The sequence below is a fragment of the Microtus ochrogaster genome, chromosome 7, assembly GCF_000317375.1.
Source record: "Microtus ochrogaster isolate Prairie Vole_2 chromosome 7, MicOch1.0, whole genome shotgun sequence".
In the NCBI taxonomy this organism is placed as follows: Eukaryota; Metazoa; Chordata; class Mammalia; order Rodentia; family Cricetidae; genus Microtus; species Microtus ochrogaster.
Window position 1 is genome coordinate 27,706,988 of NC_022014.1, and position 21,496 is coordinate 27,728,483.

General features: G+C 46.3%; 1 protein-coding gene across 1 annotated transcript in view; it reads left to right on the forward strand.

Moving 5' to 3' along the window:
- Positions 1-15,792, forward strand: part of LOC101995239 (NACHT, LRR and PYD domains-containing protein 1a) — a 30,485-nt gene extending 14,693 nt beyond the window's left edge. Inside the window, exons 8-16 of the mRNA XM_026780110.1 lie at positions 1,505-1,596; positions 2,653-2,785; positions 6,350-6,573; positions 6,699-6,701; positions 8,247-8,506; positions 9,015-9,140; positions 12,522-12,657; positions 13,535-13,579; positions 13,994-15,792. Of these exons, the coding sequence (XP_026635911.1) occupies positions 1,505-1,596; positions 2,653-2,785; positions 6,350-6,573; positions 6,699-6,701; positions 8,247-8,506; positions 9,015-9,140; positions 12,522-12,657; positions 13,535-13,579; positions 13,994-14,292 (1,318 nt within the window). The 3' untranslated portion in view covers positions 14,293-15,792. The remainder of the gene's footprint in view (positions 1-1,504; positions 1,597-2,652; positions 2,786-6,349; positions 6,574-6,698; positions 6,702-8,246; positions 8,507-9,014; positions 9,141-12,521; positions 12,658-13,534; positions 13,580-13,993) is intronic.
- Positions 15,793-21,496: the final 5,704 nt, after the last annotated feature.

Consider the following 21,496-nt stretch of genomic DNA (forward strand, 5'->3'; position numbering starts at 1 on the left):
CAGAAGCAAACAGTACTCAGAGTCCGTGGCCTTGTAAGCCTTACTTGAAATGAGCTTCCACCATCAGAGAGTTATTAATTATCATCTGCTATATTATGCCATGGGCCATGGCAGTTTAGGATTGGGAAGCTCACTGGTTAGAGAACTTTCTGCTCTTAAAAAGGACTCAGGTTCAGTTCTCAGCACCCAAATGGTGGTTCACAACCATCTGCAACTCCAGTTCAGAGCATCCAAGGCCCTCTTCCGTGGTCACCAGGCATACACATGTGCAGACAATCATACACATAAAATTGCAAAGGAGCCACAGCTTCTCAAAGCCCACTCCAGAGCAATTGATTTAGAATCTGGGAGTGAACAAGCTTCCGTCAATAGGATCTGTGATTTAGCAGGTCATCCGGGTGACATCCACGCACACTGAATTTGAAAGCCACTAGTCTAGATCAAGAAAAAAGGCAGCATAGTTGGGGCTCGAGGGTGACAGGGCTGTGGCAACACCTTTGCACTTTGCTAAGAACTTCCTGCTTTCTTCTAAGAAACAGAGGAGAGCCATTCCAGGCATCAGCACTGAAGGGACATCAACTACCTTACAGAAACTGCACTAGAGAAGGGTGAGAGCAGGGGCAGCGAGACCTGTCAGAGAATGATGCGGTGGTTCAGGCCACCATGTTCATATTCTCTCTCTCTCTCTCGGACATGGGTGACATCTGTGAAGATGGAGAGTAGAGAACAGAAGGGAGAGAAAGTTGAGAGGTGCTGTTAGGGTGGGTGAATGTCTTGATTGTCTTAATTCCTCTTGACTAGGTCCATTGAAAAGAATGAGATCATTTGCTAGAGTTCTAAAGACTGAGGAGTGTCAAACTGTGGGCTCGGCATCTAAGGAATTATTCCTTGTTTTACTATCCCAGGGCTGACCAGGGAAGGACCAGAGAGCACAATGAGAACAAGAAGCCAAGTTGGCCACAGGACTCTGCGCCTGTGATTATCACACTAACCCATTCACAGAGGCAGAGGCCCTATGCCCAATTACCTCTTACCTCCCCTTCCCAGCACAGGTACATTGAAGACTAACTTAATAGTGAACCTTGATAGACACATTCAAACCACACTGATAAAGAAGGGATCAAGAGGGGCTAGAGAGATGGCTCAGCGATTAAGAGCAATGGCTGCTCTTCCAGAATTCCTGAGTTCAATTCCCAGAAACCGCATGGTGGCTCACAACCATCTATAATAGGATCCGATACCCTCTTCTGACATGCAGGTGTACGTGGAGAGCACTCATACATAAAAAGTATAAATAAGTAATTTTTTAGAAACGGGGATCAAGATGATATCAGTTCTGGCATGGGGACCTAGATAGATCTGTGGGAGGGAGATTAAAGAGACGTGCCCTAGAGAAGAGTCATGTGCCTTAGTTCAAGTTCAGATGAGTTAGATCATAGGTGGGGATGTGTTATAGACAGACCTAGTTTCCCCTAACATCTAAGAAGAACATCTCTGTGTATAGGAAACCACCTGTGAAGGTCTCTACTCCGGATCTGGATGAAGGAGAAACGAGTGCAGGCCCACCCTCACTCAAGCGACAGAAACTACAGTTAGGTATGTGAAGGGGCCAAACTTGAAGCATCAGGATGGGACCATCATATCTCTACTCTGTCTCTGATATGGGGCAAAACAGGTTACTGAAAAGAGAAACACCTTCTTGCAAAACCTTTTACACTAAGAATCTAGAGGAAGGATGTTCTGCTTTCTTCTCTCACGGCATCAGGGTCCAGTGCTATGCCTCACACATGTCTGGGTTATGCTTCTGACTCTATACCAGGGAACCATGGCCATTGTCAGAGGGTAAGGCCTGGAACTCACCTCTCCGGCCCTGCCCAGCCATCTTCTTTCAACCTGTCCCTGGAGAAATGCTGGAGAGAGGAACATTGGGCCACAGGGAAGGAGGCAGGGCCTTAGGCAGAAGCAGGTGCCAAGGTTTGGGGGTGGTCCTCAGAAGATAAGCTGTGAAAACAAGAAAAAAGGAGATAGATGCAGGAAGGAAGGGGAAGAAGCAGGGCTGACAAGGAGAGTGAGAGAAAATGGAAAGAAACAGAGAAGCCTCTGGAGCAGGGACAGAGACAGCAGACGCATTCCTGGCTGGAGCCAGGTCTCAGGAAGAGCCTAGCCCTAGTCTAGCAGGAGACGGAGGCTGGGGAGACATGCCTGGATGATAAAGCGTGACCACTTTCCTGCCTCTTCAGAGGAAGCTCCAAAGCAATAAGCCGTGTTGTGGGACCTGCGGGCCTGCTTTTCGTCCTGCCCTGCTCCCGCACAGCTAGCTTTACACCAGAAATAACAACACACAAACTGTATTCATTTACACACTGCCTGGCCCATTTGCTCTAGCTTCTTACTGGCTAATTCTTACATCTTGATTATCTATTTCTATTAATGTGTGTTGCACCTGAAGGTGCGCTTACCGGGAAAGATTCAGCATGCCTGACCTGGCGGCTGGCTGCATCACGTCTGCCCCAGAGAGCAGAGCGAAGGCGTATGAGCTCACTTTCTCTTCCACCCAGCATTCTGTTCTCTCTACTCCACCCACCTAAGGGATGGCCTATCAAATGGGTCAAGGCAGTTTGTTTATTGACCAATAACCTTCCTCCATCAAAGCCGTGCCGCACACTCTTCCGCACTCTTCTCCGAGAAACCGGCTCATCGTGTCTCTTAAGACTGAAGATGGCTTCTGGGGTAGCACAGGACCTCTGGCTACTGAGGTGGTTGACAGTGAAAGGAACCTGTACCGGTGAGTGAGCTAGCCTTCTCCCTTCCAATCCCCTCAAAGGATTCCAAAGACAGAACACAAACCCGTCTCCCATAGCATGGCCCCTCTCCTTACCAGGCCCGCGGGCAGGGCCAGGGCTGAGACAGCGGGCGTGTCCCTTTTACAGTGGAAAACTAAGCTTAGAGGTGAATGTTTCCAAACATTGACATAAGTAAAGAGCAAAATGCTTCCTCATCCTGTCCCCTAGCTTTGCCAGATTCTTTTCAGCCACTCTCATTCAGCCTCTCTCGCTACTATTACAGCATTTTAAGTCTACTGTATCTGGTGATCGCTCCATAAACATTTCACCAAGAATCCCTCCAAAACTCAAACAAGGTCCTCCATAGCCAGCATGGCACTGCATCTAACAGAGCTGGCAAGCTTTCATTTCAATTAAACAGACCACACCCTGGGCTTACATTTGTTCAAGGACATGAAGTGTCTTTTTTACAGGTGGTTATTTTAATTGCAATGCAATTGATTTATGTTTGGCTTGTCAAGTCTCTTAACTTTCACTTAAACCCTCGTACCCTAATGATCCTGTTCAGCTGACAACCGCTGTGTGCCATGAAGCCACTAGAAGCTACGAGCATCAGGATGAATACAGCGGCCCTGCTCTCCAGGGTCCATAGTCCCATGAGTAATGAGAGACTGTGGCTTCCATAACTTGTTACTTCCTCCAACATGGTGATGCTCACTTGTCTCAGCTGGAGGAACTGTCACTCTTGACTTCCTCCCTTGGAAACTGCCTCTTGTCCACCTGCCAATCACCAAATGGGGAGCCTTTGAGAAAGTCACTAAAGGTCCCAGGAAAGCGTTGTTTCGAGGCCAAAAATTTATCACTAATAGTAACATATGCTCATTTCTATTTAGTGGGTTTGTGTGAGCACACAGAGGCATTTTCAGGCTTGGCAGAAAGTGTCTCTGCCTGCTGGGCCATCTCTCCAGCCTTAGCCCTTTATAAAGAAATATACTTTTTAAAAACTGCTACAGCCCACAAGACCACGCAGTGGGAAGTACAGCTGACAACTCTCTAGACTAACTCACAGGAGTGTTCCAGTGAAGGAAGCCTGATTGGCAAGGCTCCGGAAATACTTGTCTTTTGAATAGTCCCTGTCATTTCTGTAAACCCTTGTGAAGTCATAGCACCCACAGCACCCTCTTTTCCATAGTGGGATTTTTCCCAAAAAGCCTCAGTGGTGCACTAATTATTGAGCGTAACCTCTTTCCGTATGGTAACTGGACGACCTTATCTACCCCATAGCGTGGGGCCCAGGTATGAAAGCATTCACACAAAAAACCTGTGTTCTCACAGTCAAATCTACATAAAGTTAGTCTCCCACAATTATCCTTTATGGAAGGACATCTGACAAGGAGAGAAATGTTGAAAATAGACCACATTTGGTCTCCAAAGACAGGCACTGACTGAGCAGGAGAGAGCAAGTCTGTCCTTACTGATAAGCATGACCTGGCAGCCCTGAATTCTCTAACAGCCAACTCAGGAGAGTGTAACCTCCTGGCCTTTATTCTACCCTAACAAGCTACCAATGCACTGTACTTACCTTTATCTCGCTTTCATTTGACACCAGAGCTTAGTTTATGTTTGTGCCTTTACACCTAGAGATACAGGAAAAATATTCGAATCCCTAAACCAGCCCCAGAGAAAGGAATTCCTTCTCAACTGGGCACCAGGAGGTACAGCGCCCTGCCTCTTAGCCAGGGGCTGGAAAGGGCAGTCTCTGGACTTTACATAACCATACCTTTCACTTTGATCTAGTGCTAAGAAATTTCCTTTAATTCAGTTAGGAAAAAAAAAAACACGCCAATACAAAACAAGTACCATCTGCTTCCCTCCTGCGGCTCACTCTGGTTGCCATGGTTACCACAATCCTGCTTTCCCAGCCACTGCAGAAGGAAGCAGCAGCAGAAGTGCTCAGAGAGTGCAACAGCCCTGCCATGTTTTCTTCTCTTTTTTCCTACACTTATTAATTAGTAAGAAATGTAGTTAGTACACAAAAAGCCCTTTTCTTCTTAGAATTCTATACTAATTTAAAGCTCCCTCCTTAACTAATCTTCCCAGTATCAGATGCCTGGGTGCTCCATAGTCACACCTGCTATGAGACATAAGTAAGCTAACAGACCCCTACTTTGTCAGACTTATCTGTTTTTGTGGTTCTGTGAAATGCATGTTTGGGGGTTAGAGAGATGGCTCAGCAGTTGAGAGCACTGACTGCTCTTCCAGATGTCCTGAGTTCAATTCCTAGCAACCATATGGTGGCTCATAACCATCCATAATGAGATCTAGTGCCCTCTTGTGACCTGCAGGCAGACATACAGGCAGAATGTTGCAGGGGAAGGGCCCACTTGTTTATCCTGGCTGCCGGGCTACCTTAGCCCTGAAATAACCACAGAGAAATTATTCTAATTAAATCTGTGCTTGGCCCATTAGCTCTAGTTTCTTATTGACTAATTCTTACATCTTAATTTAACCCATTTCTACTAATCTGTGTATCGCCACATGGCAGTGGCTTACCGGGTAAAATTCCCAGTGTCTGTCTCTGATAGATCCATGGCGTATCTCTGACTCTGCCCTTCTTTCTCCCAGCATTCAGTTCTGTCTTCCCTGCCTACCTAAGTTTCTGCCCCATCAACAGGCCCAAAGCAGTTTCTTTATTAACCAATGAAAGCAACACAAAGGCAGAAGGAACTCCTAAACCAGCAGAACACTGTATACATAATAAATAAATCTTTAAAAAAAAAAGAAAGAAATGCATGCTTGCTTGGTATCATTATTATTGCCTAAATAATTGTTAATTGTGTCTGTATGTGTATGTACACATATGTGTGTGTATAAATACATATATGTATATATGTATGTGTGTATAGGTGTGTGTATGTGTGTACATATATATATACTGGAAGCCTTGTGGGGAGTGGAAACTTTCTTAGAAAAATAAAGAGACATGGGTAGGAATAAAGAGACATGAGGAGAAAATGTGTTTGAGCTGATTTGTTCACCCTCAGACCTTTTTAGCCAGTTTTCACTCCCTGTAAGCATCCTGTTCTGAATCCTGAAGGGTACTGAGGCTGGAACTCAAAGGACCCTGATTTAAAAAAAAAAAATAAGAACACCAAGAGCTGAAAATGTAGCCAATCACTAGAACTCTTGCCTACCATATAAGTGTATTGAGTTTGACCCCCAGAACTTACACACACACACACACACACACACACACACACACACACACACCTATTTCATCACCTTCATCATCATCACAGGAGCATTTAACTGCACTAGGTGTGTGTTACCTGTAAGTTGGCTCTAGATCACTCAGTCCCCACAGGTCGACGAGATTGGCTCTATTTACAGATAAGGAAACTAGGAGTCAGAAGGCTAATACTTTGTTCAGGCTCCACACAGAGAGAGCAAAAGAGTCAGGACTCAGAGATTTGACTAAAGACGGTGTGTCCATAGCCCTGGATCAGATCTGCATCCAGCATGTCAGGAGAGCTTGTCCAACTCATGTCTGTTTCTGCACCTTCTAGAGTTCAGTTCCCTATGGCTGGCTCCTATCACTGGCCCAGCACTGGTCTTCGCTTTGTGGTGACAAGGGCAACGATCATAGAGATAGAATTCTGTGCCTGGAGCCAGTTCTTGGGCAAGACTCCCCTGGAGCAGAGTCACATGGTGGCTGGGCCTCTGTTTGACATCAAGGCTGAGCAGGGAGCAGTCGACACTGTGTATCTGCCGCATTTTGTGGCTCTCCAAGGTAACCAAGGGAAGGATAGGCAGGATGGCGGTGGTAGTGGGAGGTCTTCCCGGTCACATAGGAGAATGAAGGATGATAGAGGGGGTGATGAGGAAAGAGCTCATGGCTTTCTAAGAGAGACACAGAGGGTCATGGAGGTAGAGCTTACCTGAAAGAGTCCCTAAGTAGGAACTGATGTCCTCAGCTGCAATAATTTTAACTCCTTTTATTTTTCTTTGTGTCTTCCAAATCATGCATCTCCATCCCATTCATTCCTCCGTCCCTTCATATCTGTTCTCTGCCCATGAAACATCCTCCCGCAATTAAATAGAATTTAAGTGGAAAAAAATCAGTCTCATCATGTAAGCTTTGGTGTGACACGCTGAGTCACACCACATCCACGTATCTTTTCTTGCAAGTGTGCATTACAAAGAATCATTGGTCTTGTTCAAGGCCTCTGGTTTCTGCTACACTGTTTATTCTGGGCCTCAGTGGAACTCCTCTCAGATATCCTGTTGGTACCCTGTGTTGAGGAGATCCTTCAGCTTCGTGTTTGCTGAACCAGTCCCTACACAATGCTCCAGCAGATCACAGATGGGGTGGATGTTGTGCTGGGCCAACTCATAACCCTGGTTTTGGGCCTGGGTTCTTTCAGGGTTAGTCAGCCCTTCAGTTCTCCCTTGTCCTCACCACAGATAAGCTCTCCTGCACTGTCTTGGTGAGTTTGAGTTTTTTTCCCTTTGTGCTGATGACCAAGGGGTGGGGCCAGTTCTCCTGCTTTCATGTCCATAGGGTCAGATCTCCCACACTTCTACCTTCAGGTCAGCTCTACCGTGTTGCCCAGGCAAGGTGCAGGGGAGACTCTCCCAAGTGCTGCAGCTGATGAGGGGCCGGGGCAGCTCTCCTACCTGCCTCAGATATTGATAGGTAGGGGGTAGGGTAAGGGAGGACATCTCTCCACTGTTCGGGCTACCTATCAGTAGCAATATTAACTGGCATTTCTTAAGTGCTTTTTACATATCATATCCCTTTGGCTTCTAACAGGAAATGTGATACATCAAGCTATTTTAAGAGATTTTTCTAAAGACTATGTACCAAGTGAACTAACAAGCAACTGTTAGTACCAAAGTCTGTCAGCATGTGAAAACCATTACCATCCCTACAGGCATGGAGAAGATGGGGGTCACCAGCTTTCATTTGAGAACTGGAGATCCATCAGCTGGGCCTAGGAAATGGAATTTTCCTCCAAGGAATTAGGGGGCCTTTGAGTACAAAGGAATCTACCCCAAAGCCTACTGAGCTGCGGGTCAGATTTGGACAGGGATAAATTCACCAAACTGGTAACAATGTCTTTTGAGGTCTCCTGGGAAGGCCAAGATCAAGGTGTTAGTGTATTCAGTGTCTAGAAAAGAATATTTTCTTTGTAAATGACATCTTCTACCTGATCCCTCAAATGGCAGAAGAGGCCCCTTGACTCTTTCCTAAGCCCATTCAAGAGGGTTCTACATCCATGTCCTCATCGCCTCCCTAAAGATCTGCCCAAATTCATTCCCCTGGATTAGGATTTTGAGAGGTCAGGGTCATTCATACCTCCCCCAGAAGGTCTCTCTGAGACTGAGTCCTGGGCTTCTGCTATCCCAAGCCTGGCTCAGTCAGGCACTTAATCTATATCTTTTGACTTCATTCTTGGACAGGAATTCAGGACACCTCAAAGTTCCAAGTGGCCCACTTTCTGAAGCACGGGGTGGTCTTTGAGACGCCAGCTGAAGTGAAGCCACATTGCACAGTTCTAAAAAAACCCAGCTTCTCTACCATAGGAGTGATGCTAAAAATAATCCCTGTCACCCGGCGATTCCTACCCATCACCTCTATCACATTGCTCTACCATCAACCTCATGCTGAGGAGCACAAATTCCACCTTTACCTCATCCCCAATGACTGCACTATTCGAAAGGTAACACAGAGAACCACAAAGGCCCATCCAAGATGGACTGACGGAAAACATGAGACACGTCAGAGTATCCCAGTGGGGTCCTCTCCTGGAGGTCGGGGGGGGGGACTCTAGTGAGCGGTCCCTGGTGTGCATGAGTGATCTGTCCTCTGCTCAGCTTTGGGGTCCCTCAACCCCAAGTCTCCCCTGTGTCTGCTGCTCCTTCACCCATCTCTGCACAGCCTTCTGTGGCTTCTCTCATGGCATTAGAAGAACGGGGAGGCTCCACGCCCAACCTGCAGCCTTTCCCTCCCACTTCTTCTCTGTCAGCAGCTCTATGACCACTGTGAACATTGGAACAATCTAGAGTGGGAAGGTCCGTTCAGTACATGGGAAAAGGGGCTGCAGAGGTTTTGTTTCCATCCCCACCACCCTCACCCCCACTTCCGTGCACACACACAAAATAACCAACATCTCCCCTTATTTGCTGAGATTATGTAGAGAAGAAATCATTGGCTGTTATCTTCCTTAGGCCATAGATGATGAAGAAATGAAGTTCCAGTTTGTGCGAATACACAAGCCTCCCCCGATGGGCTCCCTTTATGTGGGCTCTCGCTACACCGTGTCTGGTTCAGGGACCATGGAAATTACACCCAAGGTAAGCAACCCGATACTTGCCCTTCACCAAGGTCAGATGTCAGGCTTGGAAAAACCTGGAGGGCGGGTCTCCCAGGAACTCACACTTGAGGTTTGGAGGGAAGCGATTGAGATCCACCGTGAATAGACTAACTAACTAGATGGATGGACTAAGTTGGGGCACGGTAGTGTTTAGGAGGTACTGTGCCAAAGCCATGGAGTCAAATTAACCTGGCCTATTATTCATCATAGGGCATCTCAATAAAATGGTTCTAGAAGGAAACCACTGTAGGATGTCTGTCATTTGGTAATTGGCAGAAAAGACTAAGGAAGCCTATTTCCTCTGTCTTGGGTATTGTTACAGAGCAGGGACAATTCCATGACTGATCTCAACAAACTGAATGCTATCATGGTTAAACCAAAGCAAGTAGAGTATTGGAATTGTTGAACATGCAAGACTCATGTAGTGTGTGCTGTAAGGGTGTTTGGGATCCTGTGGGCTCCATGGTAACCTGTTTAAAGAAGATGCTCTGTGCATGTCCAGTGGAAAAGCAGTAATACAGCTGGCCTACAAGCCTTGGAATATTTTGTACCAACACTGAGATTTAGCTCTGAGTCTGAGATTCTTCTAGGACACCAGGGGCTGCTTTTAGCTTTTTCCTCTCAGTGTGTCCTCTCCTAACAGGCTTTGACCAAAAGCTACTGAGCATTAATCTGTATTCCCCAAATGTCCATAACTCTCCCAGATTTTCTGCTTGTGAACAGAAAGCATATATGAATGGTAATCTGTGACTGAACCAAATTTAGATGTGTGTGAAACATCAGGACACTGGCTGGCAACAGTATATAAGACCCCAGACAAGCCAGGTGCTGGCACACTGCTTTAGTCCCAGCACTTGGGAGGCAGGGGCAGATGGATCTCTGTAAGTTCAAGGCCAGCCTGGTCTATGGTCTACAGAGCTAGGCCAGCACAGCCAGGGCTACACACAGAGAGAAACCCTGTCCAAAAAATAAAATTAAAAAATCCCTAAAAACTAAAAAACAAAATGACAAAACAGGGGCTGGGGAAATGATAGCAAAGTATGATTTCACAGAAGCATGAAGGCCTGAGTTAAGTCCCCCAGTACACAGGTCAAAAGCTGCATGTGATTCCAGTGCTGGAGACACAGAGACAGGAAGATCCCTCCGGAAAGCTGGCCAGCCTAGCAAAAACTGAGGTGGAGCCTTATGAGCAAGACTGCTCAATGGATAAAGGCACGTGCCACCACACCTAACAACCTAAGTCTGGTCCCTGGAGCCCACATGGTACATGGAGAGAACTGACTCCATCAAGCTGTCTTCTGACTTCCATATGCACACCGTGGCACATGTACACACACACACACACACACACACACACACACACACACCCTGATGGTCCTGTTTAATATTGAGCTAGGTGACAGGTACTGAAAAGGAGGTGATGTCTGCTTTTAAGTTGGAAATTAGGAACCAAAGGATAAATTGGCAAGCTGCTCAGTTTGGAGCCCTCCTGCACATCAGTTGCTAACAACTGATAAGAGAGAGATAATCTATTCATTCAGTGGGTATTAACCTAGTGCCATGGATATGCTTCAAGGAAGTTAGGTCAGTGGAGCAGACAGACCTGCATGAGTAAGAGCAACCAGTACCACTGAGAGCTAGCAAGTAAATACAGCATTGTGAGAGAGTGACTTGGAATCACTTCTCAGCCTTTTGATCAAGATCAATTGTAGGATCTGCACCTACCAGAGAATGAGTTGGCCACTTCCACTGGCAGTCAGAGAAACACCTCTGAGAAGATGCCACTTGAGTTGAGGCCTCAATGAGATAAAGACTTGAGGCATGTAGGATTCTGAAGTGCATCAGACACAGGACAGGTGCAGAGGCACAGAGGTGAGAGCAAGCTTGAAATACCTGGGTGTCAAAGAGGAGGTCAGCGTGGCAGAGTTGGTGCCTGTAGCAGAAAATAGGGTCACACTAGAGATAACATCTCCCAGGGCTCATTGGTCCATTTGAGCCTGTTGCAGGGTTTTGATTTTGTTCAAGTACATAAATCATAATCATAAACATTCTGCAGGACTTCATTTGCTCTGATAAAGATGTGCCTAGCACTAGGAGAGAATGGATGACAAACAGGCAAGAGCGGAAGTAGAAAGGAGTCAAAGGCTGCAGATGAGAGACCATGGTAGCTTAACCAAGGCAGCAGCCATGGAGATGAATGGTTGATAGATGCAGGAAACTGTCAGGACCATGAGTCTTCGTGGCAGGTATCCAAATCGATCTTGTTGGTAAAGGCAACAGGCTTTGATAGACAGGTTGCTATGGGAAGAAAAAGGAACAGGTTACAGATGGGGATCTGAGCACTAACCAGAAGGTTGTACAATTTTCTGAGTTTGAAGAGACTTGGGAAGGGCATTCTTGAAAGACAGTTGGAAACCAAGTCCTCTGTCTTGGATTGGATCTGTGATAGAGAAAGGTCATTGGTTAAGTAATAAAGAAACTGCTTGGCCTCATAGGTTAAAACATAGGTGGGAGGAGTAAACAGAACAGAATGCTGGGAGAAAGAAACTGAGTCAGGGAGTCACCATGATTCTCCCACTCCAGGCAGATGCAGGTTAAGATCATTCCTGGTAAGCTAGCTCGTGGGCTACACAGATTATTAGAAATGGGCTAGTCCAGGTGCGAGAGTTAGCCGAGAAAAGGCTAGATATAATGGGCCAAGCGGTGTTTAAAAGAATACAGTTTCCATGTAATTATTTCGGGCATAAGCTAGCAGTGCAGCCAGCCGGGTGCTGGGGATGCAGCCCCGCCACTCTTACTACTACAGATCTGCCTAGGAAAAGGGATAGATGTAAATTTTCTGTTAACTGGAAACAGTTTAGGTTTAAGACTTGTTAGGAATGAGATTTTGTACTGAAGGAATAAGGGCTTGGGTTCAAGATAAGAAGTAAGGGAAAAAAGGCCCAATTAAAGATGGACAGCCAGGTGGTTGGTGGCACATGCCTTTAATCCTAGCACTCAAGAGGCAGACAGGTAGATCTCTGAGCTCAAGGTCAACCTAGTCTACAGAGTGAGTTCCAGGACAGTCAGGGCTATAAAGAGAAATTCTGTCTAAAGGAAAGAAAAAGATGAAGGGGAAAGTGTTTGGCTTAGAATACGTGAGCACTGCTTCGAGAAAGAGCCCTGAGCTGGTCCGTAGATTCTCTTCAGGGCTCTTACCCTTCTGAGGTAGGAAGGGTGTTATCAATGCTGTTGATTGACTTCAGCGGGAAGGAAATTGTCCTTCTGAGATGGAGTAGGACCCAAAAGGTGTTAAAGTGGGAAAAGCTTCATCTTCAGAACAAGCAATGGCTTCTCACACAGAGGTTCTTGCTCTCTCCAGGAACTGGAGCTGTGCTACCGGAGCTCCACAGAAGCCCAGCTCTTCTCAGAGATCTATGTTGGCCACTTACAATCAGGGGTCCGGCTGGAAATAAAAGACAAGAATGCTGTAGTTTGGGAAACTGTGTTGAAACCAGGTAAATGCAGGACAAATCCATGTAAGAGAAAGATCTGTGGTGGGCCAGGTGATAAGAAATGTCCCCAGAGAAATGATTTGGCTCTCTAAGTTATAGAGACACGATTTGATCAGGATTTCAACTCTTCCAGAAGTCCCGAGTTTGGCCGGGCGGTGGTGGCACATGCCTTTAATCCCAGCACTCGGGAGGCAGAGGCAGGCGGATCTCTGTGAGTTCGAGACCAGCCTGTTCTACAAAGTTAGTTCTAGGACAGGCTCCAAAGCCACAGAGAAACCCTGTCTCGAAAAACAAAAACAAAAACAAACAAAAAAAAAAAAGAAGTCCCGAGTTTGTTTCCCAACACCCATGTTTCATGACTACTTATCACTCCAGCTCCAGGGCATCCAGCACCCTCTTCTGGGCTCTGTAGGCACCTACACTCATGTGCATAGGCACACACACAAGCATAATTTAAAATTACAAAAATAATTCTTTAAAAATATTGAAGAGGAAAGGGAATAGATCTCTACTCAAAGTATCAAGTACTTAAAACTATCCTCTGACTTGGTTAGTCCTCCTCCAGGAATTTAATTCAGGCTAAGACAGGCTAACATGGGTTGAGCTGATGTTGGAAGAAATTGCTATTATTCATTTAGAAACTATCTTTCTTTTTATTAGTCTAAAATTATAACTTCCAGCTTCCACTTCCTAGAGACATAAGGAAAGAATTCACCTAGATTTTGTCTATGGGCCCATCCTACCCTCATGCCGGATTCTGACAGAATTTGTCTGCAGCTTGTTCTCAGAATCCAGGCATCTAGATGAGAGATTCAGGGTATGCCGTGTGAGTTCATAATAGCCCTGATATAGATGCTGCTTCATCTCTCCTTTCCTCTAGGGGACCTCAGACCTGCATCCACCCTGGTCGCTGCAGCCCCTACAGGTCAGTAGCACCTGCCAGACCAGATGAGGTAGTGGGAATTTCAGGGTGCATGCACTATCTGGCTCTGGAGGGAAAGGAAAAAAGAAAAGAGGGGACCCTCTCTTTGCAGACCTCACCAGGGTGGGGTTGGAGAGCTCTACATCCAGAGTCCCCATGCTCCTCACTGCTGGCCATGGGGGCCATAACACACCTCACTCACAACCTCAATCATGAGCCCTCCTGTTCCCATGGGGGTGTCGGGCTGGACGCTGACATGAGGGGAGATGAGGGGTTTCTCTGGTAGTCAAAAGGCTTGCCGGAGTGAAAGGGAAGCCGGTGACACAATGAGATAAGAAACCGAAGTGGAGACTGAGCCAGGAGAGGCTCCAGTGGGAGCCCTTCTTGGATCATCACCAGCCTTGCCTTCACCTGCAGTTGCCAGACCCTCCCGGCACTTTGTGGACCAGCATCGGGAGCAGCTGGTGGCCCGAGTGACATCAGTGGACCCTGTCCTAGACAGACTGTACGGTCAAGTGTTGAGTGAAGAGCAGTATGAGATGGTCCGTGCTGAGACCACCAATCCCAACAAGATGCGGAGGCTGTTCAGCTACAGTCAGTCCTGGGATCGGGCCAGCAAAAGTCAGTTCTACCAAGCTCTGAAGGAGACCCATTCTCACCTGATCATAGAACTCTGGGAGGTGTGGGCCAGGGATCTTGGGGAATGGGTATCCTGAAAGCTCAACAGCTGAAGCCTGGGCCTTGAATCACATTCCTGCCTGGTCTTTCTTTTGGCCTCAAGCCCACCATCTGTGATCCCTCTTGGCTTCGTCTTGGTCTGTAAAGCTTCCAACAGTCTTGCCAGCTGCAGGACGCATTCTCAGAGATGTCATTCCCTCTGGACAGCCTACCTGGGAAAGCCAAGGGGGCCATCTGGGTGACTGTGAGACATCCTTGGCAGATGTCTCAGAATGGTTTACAGTTTAAAACTTAAAAATTGTTTGTTTCTGGAATTGTCCATGTAGCATTTTCAGGCCACACTCTACTTTGAGCTAGTTAAAAACCCTGCCCCCCCCCCTTTTTTTTAAAGACTAGAATATACAGCAGGCACTGAGCACAATATCTTGATTTCACTGCTTAGTGGGTGAGTGAAGGAGACCAACATTCCACAACTATATGGCTAGGAAATGTAGCACTGTATACAAATGTCGGGGGGATAGAGGGCCCCCATTGGGAACATTCCAGTGCCCAGCAGACTCAAGCCTAGAGGACAAAGAAGCTGCAGACAGCAGACTGCTAACAGTGGTTAAAACAGTAGCAGCAGCCCTAAACAGAAGCGAAGAGCCCCACCACCACCACACACAGAGCTACTGAGCAGTAACACTCAGAGTAACTGTAACACTTCTCAGCACTAAAACAACATTCCACTGCTACCGAGAATTCAAAGCTCTTTCATTTTAATCTCATTTAAAGCCCTGATGAACTAAGTGAGCAGCCTGGACACCGCAAGCATCTGCAAACATCACAGCAGAAACCTCTACAGTGTTTCCTACCTCTGTGGAACAGAGACTGGTGAAGCTCTGGGGTCTTTCCACCACTGGGTTTGATAGCTCTTCTCTGGTTGGTGCTATTTCTTCACCTTATTTGCATATTCACATTTAGCCAGCTAGGATCTAGCTAGCATCCTGACAACCAAGTCCACACATTTCAGGGCTATAAAGCCAGAACTATTGCAAGAACCCATGGAAAAAGAGGAAAGAAAGACTTCCAAGCCTGGTGCTCCTGCTCTCCAGAAAAAGAAGAAGAAGAAAAAAAGTCCTTTGTACTTCAAAGAGCCAGACTCCCAAACACCTACCTCACTCATAAAGAGGGCAGACTTGCAGGAGGCTGCCTGCACCTGAGGTTTTTCTGTCCTGGGCAAAGCCAGCTTCCAGGACTCAGTTGTTTCTGCCTCAGCCTCCAGGACTTGGCACTGGCTGGGTGGCAAAGGGGAATTCATCCCTGCGACTATTTCCTGCCTCCAAGAACTGCTGCTTCAGAGACTGTGGCTTCAATCTTCCAACCTTCCAGACCCTCTGGAGACAGGAGAACAGGAGACAGGTGCTCATGCTCCTCCTGTAGGTACCTACGGACTTGCTCCACAAGGGACTGCTCTTGGCTGGCCTCCCAGAGCTCTGCAAGCCGCTGAGCTGGAACACTCCCCTTAGCTGGAACACTTCTCAGAACTGTTAAGAACATCCCACTGCTATGTAGAGTTCGAACTTGTTTCATTTTAATCCCATGTGGAAGTCTGTTTTAAATTTTGTTATGTTCCCCTTGAACCTTGCCAATCCCAATTTGAAAAATAAAATGTCTACCATTTGTACTCATTTCTGTCTGCCCACTCCATTCTTGAGGAGAGAGGGACAGGAACGTGGTAGGGGACAGAAGACAGTCTCCACCTACCACTTGACAAGCATAAAAAAGAAAATTAAGAGGCAAAACCCCACACCATGCCTCAGTCCCATCTACTTCATAAGTATGAGGAATAAGTAAACCTTTCCTCCCCCAGTGGCTTTGACCATAGTGTTTAATCACAGCCATAGTAACCCTAAGACAGAAATTGGTACCAGGATAATGAGGTATTGCTGTGAGAGACCTGACCACGTGTTTGGGGGAGGATTGCAGGTCTTTGGACTAGAAAACTCACTGAGCTTGGGGGCTCCGGGGGGGGGGGGCTGTTCTGTAGGAGCTTGGAAGATAAAAACATTGATGAACTTTAGAAGTCTGAACTGGAGCCTGCAGTTCTAGAAGATCTGCCAATCTTTCCCCCTGGGGAAGGAGGGGAACCCAAAAGTGCTGAGTCCTCCCACTTGGGCATACAGGAAACCCCAGGACCTGCTAAAGCTTCTAGTGGGAGCAGCTAGCCTTGGGCCTTCAGAGCTTGCCCACTTCTGCCACCTGCAGGACTAAGCCGCAACAGCAGCCATAACTCTGAAGAGGGCTGAATGCAGAGGAGGAGAAAGCAGACAAGAATCCAGGTGGGGAGCAGTCAAAGCTGAGAGCTAGAGTGAGGGCGTCACTGAGAGCCTGCATCCTCCTAAAGACTAATGTCACCCATAGACAAAGGCACACTCATACACTCACACACTCGCAAATAGTTCCTTGATTAGGTTTCCAGGGTCCAGGCAGCCAATATGATAGCACAAGTTGTTCTAAATAACTTGGTGCCTATCCAAGATAAACGAGTGCACATGGCCATACAAAGACTTGTAAACAGTGGCCGAGAAGCTAAACCTTTAATAGTTAAAAATTTAGACACAACCCCAAACCCACTAACAGATAAATAGAAAAAATGCTTTGTGGTGATATGAACACGGCAGAATACTGTATTAAAATTAGCAATTACATATAAACTGCTGGAATCCACTTACGAGTGAGTACATACCATGTTTTTCTCTCTGGGTCTGGGTTACCTCACTCAGGATGTTTTTTTCTAGTTTCATCCATTTGCATGTAAATTTCAAGATGTCATTGTTTTTAACTGCTGAATAGTACTCCATTGTGTAAATATGCCACATTTTTTTTTATCCATTCTTCGGCTGAGGGACAGCTAGGTTGTTTCTAGGGTCTGAGTATTACAAATAATGCTGCTATGAACATAGTTGAGCAAACGTCCTTGTGGTATGAGTGTGCCTCCTTCCCATATATGCCCAACCTGGGGTCTTGCGGTAGGAGGTTGATTTCCAACTTTCTAAGAAACCGCCACACTGATTTCCAAAGTAGCTGTACAAGTTTGCACTTTCACCAACAATGGAGGAGTGTTCCCCTTACTTTACATCCTCTCCAGCATGTTATATCATTAGTGTTTTGATTTTAGCCATTCTGACCAGTGTAAGATGGTATCTCAGAGTCGTTTTGATTTGCATTTCCCTGAGCACGTCCTTAAGTGTCTTTTGGCCATTTGCAATTCTTCTGTTGAGAATTCTCTGTTTAGATCTGTACCACATTTTTTTTATTGGATTATTTGGTAATTTGATGTCTAGTTTCTTGAGTTCTTTATATATTCTGGAGATCAGTTGTCTGTCTGATGTGGGGTTAGTGAAGATCTTTTCCCATTCTGTAGGCTGCTGTTTTGTCTTATTGACCGTGTCCTCTGCTTTACAGGAGCTTCTCAACTTCAAGAAGTCCCATTTATTGATTGTTGCTCTCAGTCTGTGCTACTGGTGTTACATTTAGGAAGTGGTCTCCTGCACCCATGCATTCAAGGCTACTTCCCACTTTCTCTTCCATGAGCGTCAGTGTGGTTGGATTTATATTGAGGTAAAACAAAGGATAACCAGCTTATAGTCTATGATCCCTGAGAAGCAAAAAAACAAGGAGAACCCTAAGAGAAGCATACATGAACACCCCCAACCCCCCCACCCCCGGGAAGGGGAAACTGACAAAATCTCCTGAGAATATTAGGAAGGGAGGAGAAGGAAGGGTGTTAAGGGAAGAAACGAAGGAGAAGGAGAAGGAGAACATGAGGGAATGGGATGCTCAAGAAAGGTGAAGGACAGTGCAGGAGAGAAAGGAAAGAGAGATCTTGATTGAGGGAGCCATAAAAGGGCTAGAGAGAAAGCTGGCATAGGGAAATTCACAGGAATCCACAAGGATGACCTTAGATAAGTCTCTAAACAACTGTGGAGAGTTCGCCTTCCCGTGTAACGAGATTGTTGACTACCTTAATTGTCATCATAACTTTCAACCAGCAACTGATGGAAGCAGATACAGAGATCCACAGCGAAGCACTGGGCCAAGCTACCTGAGACCAGCCTAAGAGAGGGAGGAGTGATAACATGAGCAAAGGGGTCAAGACCATGGTGGTGATACCCACTGAAACAGCTGAGTAGGGAGAGCTCACTGACTCAGGACTGATTGTGGGGGAACCTACATAGGACCAAACTAGGCTCCCTGAATGTGAGGGACAGTTGTGAGGCTTAGGCAGTCTGTGGGCCACTGGCAGTGGGATCAGGATTTAGCCCCTAGTGCTTGAACTGTCCTCTAGTAGTGTATTCTTTTTGGAGGGATATCTTGCTCAGCCTACATATAGTGAGGAGGGCCTTGGTCTTGCCTCCAAGCGAAGAGTCTGCCTTTGTTGACTCCCCATGGGAAGCCTTACCCTTCCTGAGGAGTGAAGGGGGGGGAGCAGTAGGAGAGGAAGGACTGGGAATGGGGTAGCTATGCAAAATGAGTAAAGATTGTATTAAAAAATTCTTTAAAAAATAAATACACAGATAACAAAATGAAAAGAAAAAAATAAACTATGGGGACAGAACAATGACTCAGCAGTTAAGAACACTGGCAGCTCTTCCAGAGGCCCATATGGCCCACAACTGTCTGTAACTCCAGTTCCAGGGGGTGACACCCTCTCACGGACATATGCAGGCAAAATACCAATGCACATAAAATAAAAATAAATAAATTAAAAAAATAAACCATCAAGGGTAAAAGGGTGGGAGTGTGGACCTGGAAGGGATGGGAAAGTGAGTATGATTAGGTGAAATTCCCAAATAATTAATTAAAATGTTATGTTGGAGAGAGGGGGGAAAAACTACTAAAAAAAATGGTATAAAATTTTTGGAAAGAAAATATTGAATTTAAAATGCTAGAGGAGAAATAAATGCTCACTACATGATCGCAGTTACACAAAATAGTTGAGAATATTGCATTAGCGCCTGAGAATGAACTGTTTCAAGCATCCAGCCCCTCTGTCGCTCACTGCTGGCCTTTCATGCAGGCTCCCTCCATGGTGTTGTAACTGCCTTAGCAGAAGCCATCGCCAGATAAAGCTGCCTTGCTAGCCACCAGAACTATAGGCCACCCGGCCTCGTGTATTGTGTTATAATAACAAAAGTCATATGTCACATGTCTGTTATCCAAGCTACCTGGGAAACTGAGGCAAGAAGCTCACAAGAACTGGAGTTCAGTCTGGGAAGCATAGTAAGACCACAGGGGTCTCCCGAGATGTGCCTTCATCATAGGGACCAGGGGTTTCTGGTTTGTGGGCAGATAACTATTTTGGGGAGATAATCATATTCAGAAAAGGATATTGCTCATTACTGGCGGCTAGAGGAAGTATGGGGAGGGACAAAAAGGAGTGGTTCCAAAGGAGCATGAAGATATATGAGAAAATATACAGTTAGGATTGCAATGATGGTGGCTTCATTTTATATGTCAAGGCATTTAATTTATGTATATATACATAGCATGCCACTATTATATTCAAATATATTGAAACGGTAAAACAGCTTAAGGTGAAGAACTTGCCGCTGAGGCAGCTCATCCCATTTTCTCTCCAGCTTTGGCTCTGTTCTGCAGCGGGGCGTGCCTTCCTTTAGTGGGAATGATTGGAGCCACATGTCCAATGATATCCCTGTACGAGCTCATGTTACAGTAGGATTAACACTGTGTGCGATGACTAACATGTCAGACTCAGCACTGCCAAGATTTCCTGGACGCCTGACCACACCAGGAAGAGATGCGCTGGAACTATGTGAGAAGATTCTGTCCTCCCACTAACTGGTCACACCACCCAAGTGCTGGAGTCTTGCAGTGGCTTCACCATGGAGCCCCATTAACTGGTCACACCACCCAAGTGCTGGAGTCCTAGCCTGTTCTCTGTTGTTATAACAGAATACCTGAAGCTTAGTACTTTGTTTTTTAAAGACTGGCATATAGTTCTAGGTAGGCAGCTTTATCTCAAGATGGCTTCCTCTAAGCCAATTACCGCACCATGGAAAGAGCCTACATAAAAGTCCAACAGTGTCAAAGGTACTGAATGCTTCTAACAACTCACTCTTGGGAACAAATCTACTCTTTAAAGATCTACCCCTCTCTGAAGAAATGAGCATTAATCCCTTCTGAATATGATTATCTTCCACAAAACAGTTATCCGCCCACAAAACAAACAAAGGGAGGAAAAACATGGCCCCTGAGATGAAGGCACATCCCAGGGAGACCTCTGTGGTCAAGGAGCCAGGCATATGCTCACAAGGCAGACTCATTCATACACCAAGGATCCCACTTAGAGAAGAGGTCCCCTACTGTTTCTAGAAGGAGGGCCTGTCTAGGGGGCGCTATGTTTTCATTTCACTCTGGTTCATCTATTTCTGGTTCTCTGTCAGTTTTTGTTTTTGTTGTTTGAGACCAGGTCGAGAGCCCAGACTGGTCTTGAACCCTTTGGGTAGTTGAAGATGATGCTGAACTCCTGGTCCTTCTGCCTCCACGTCCTAAGTGCTGGATTGTAGGCATGCCCTGCACTGAGCAGTCACGGGGGAGTGAGCAGAGTTAAGGTGACCTCGGGGTGAAGGGAATGAAGGAGGGTGGTAGGGGCAGAGGGTTATGTGTGATGGCTATTCTTGGTTGTCAGCATGACTATATCCAGAAAAAACTACAATCCAGAAAGGAGGACATACTTGGGATTCGGATCTCGAGGCAGGAAGACAACACGCTTTTGATCCAGGTCTTGAACCTGGAAGACGCAGGCTTTTGAGCTGGATCTTGAGGCGGGATGACACAATCCTTAATCCAGATCTTGAGACAGGAAGGCACACCTTTAACCTGGGTCACACCGTCTGCTGGAAGCCTATATAAGGACAATGGAAGAAGGGAGGCTGATTATTCCTTGCCTGCTTGCCATCTCCTTGCCAGTGCATCTACTCCTTCACTGCATCAGAGCCCACTTCTTCAGAATTCCAGCACACACAGAAGACCAGCTGAGACGCCCAGCCTTGCGGGACTGAGCAGCTACTGGATTCTTGAACTTTCCATTCACAGCCAGCCATTGTTGGACTGCAGCCTGTAAGTCATTCCAGTACATTCCATAGATAGATAGATAGATAGATAGATAGATAGATAGATAGATAGATAGATAGATAGATAGATAGATAGATAGATAGATAGATAGATAGATGATAG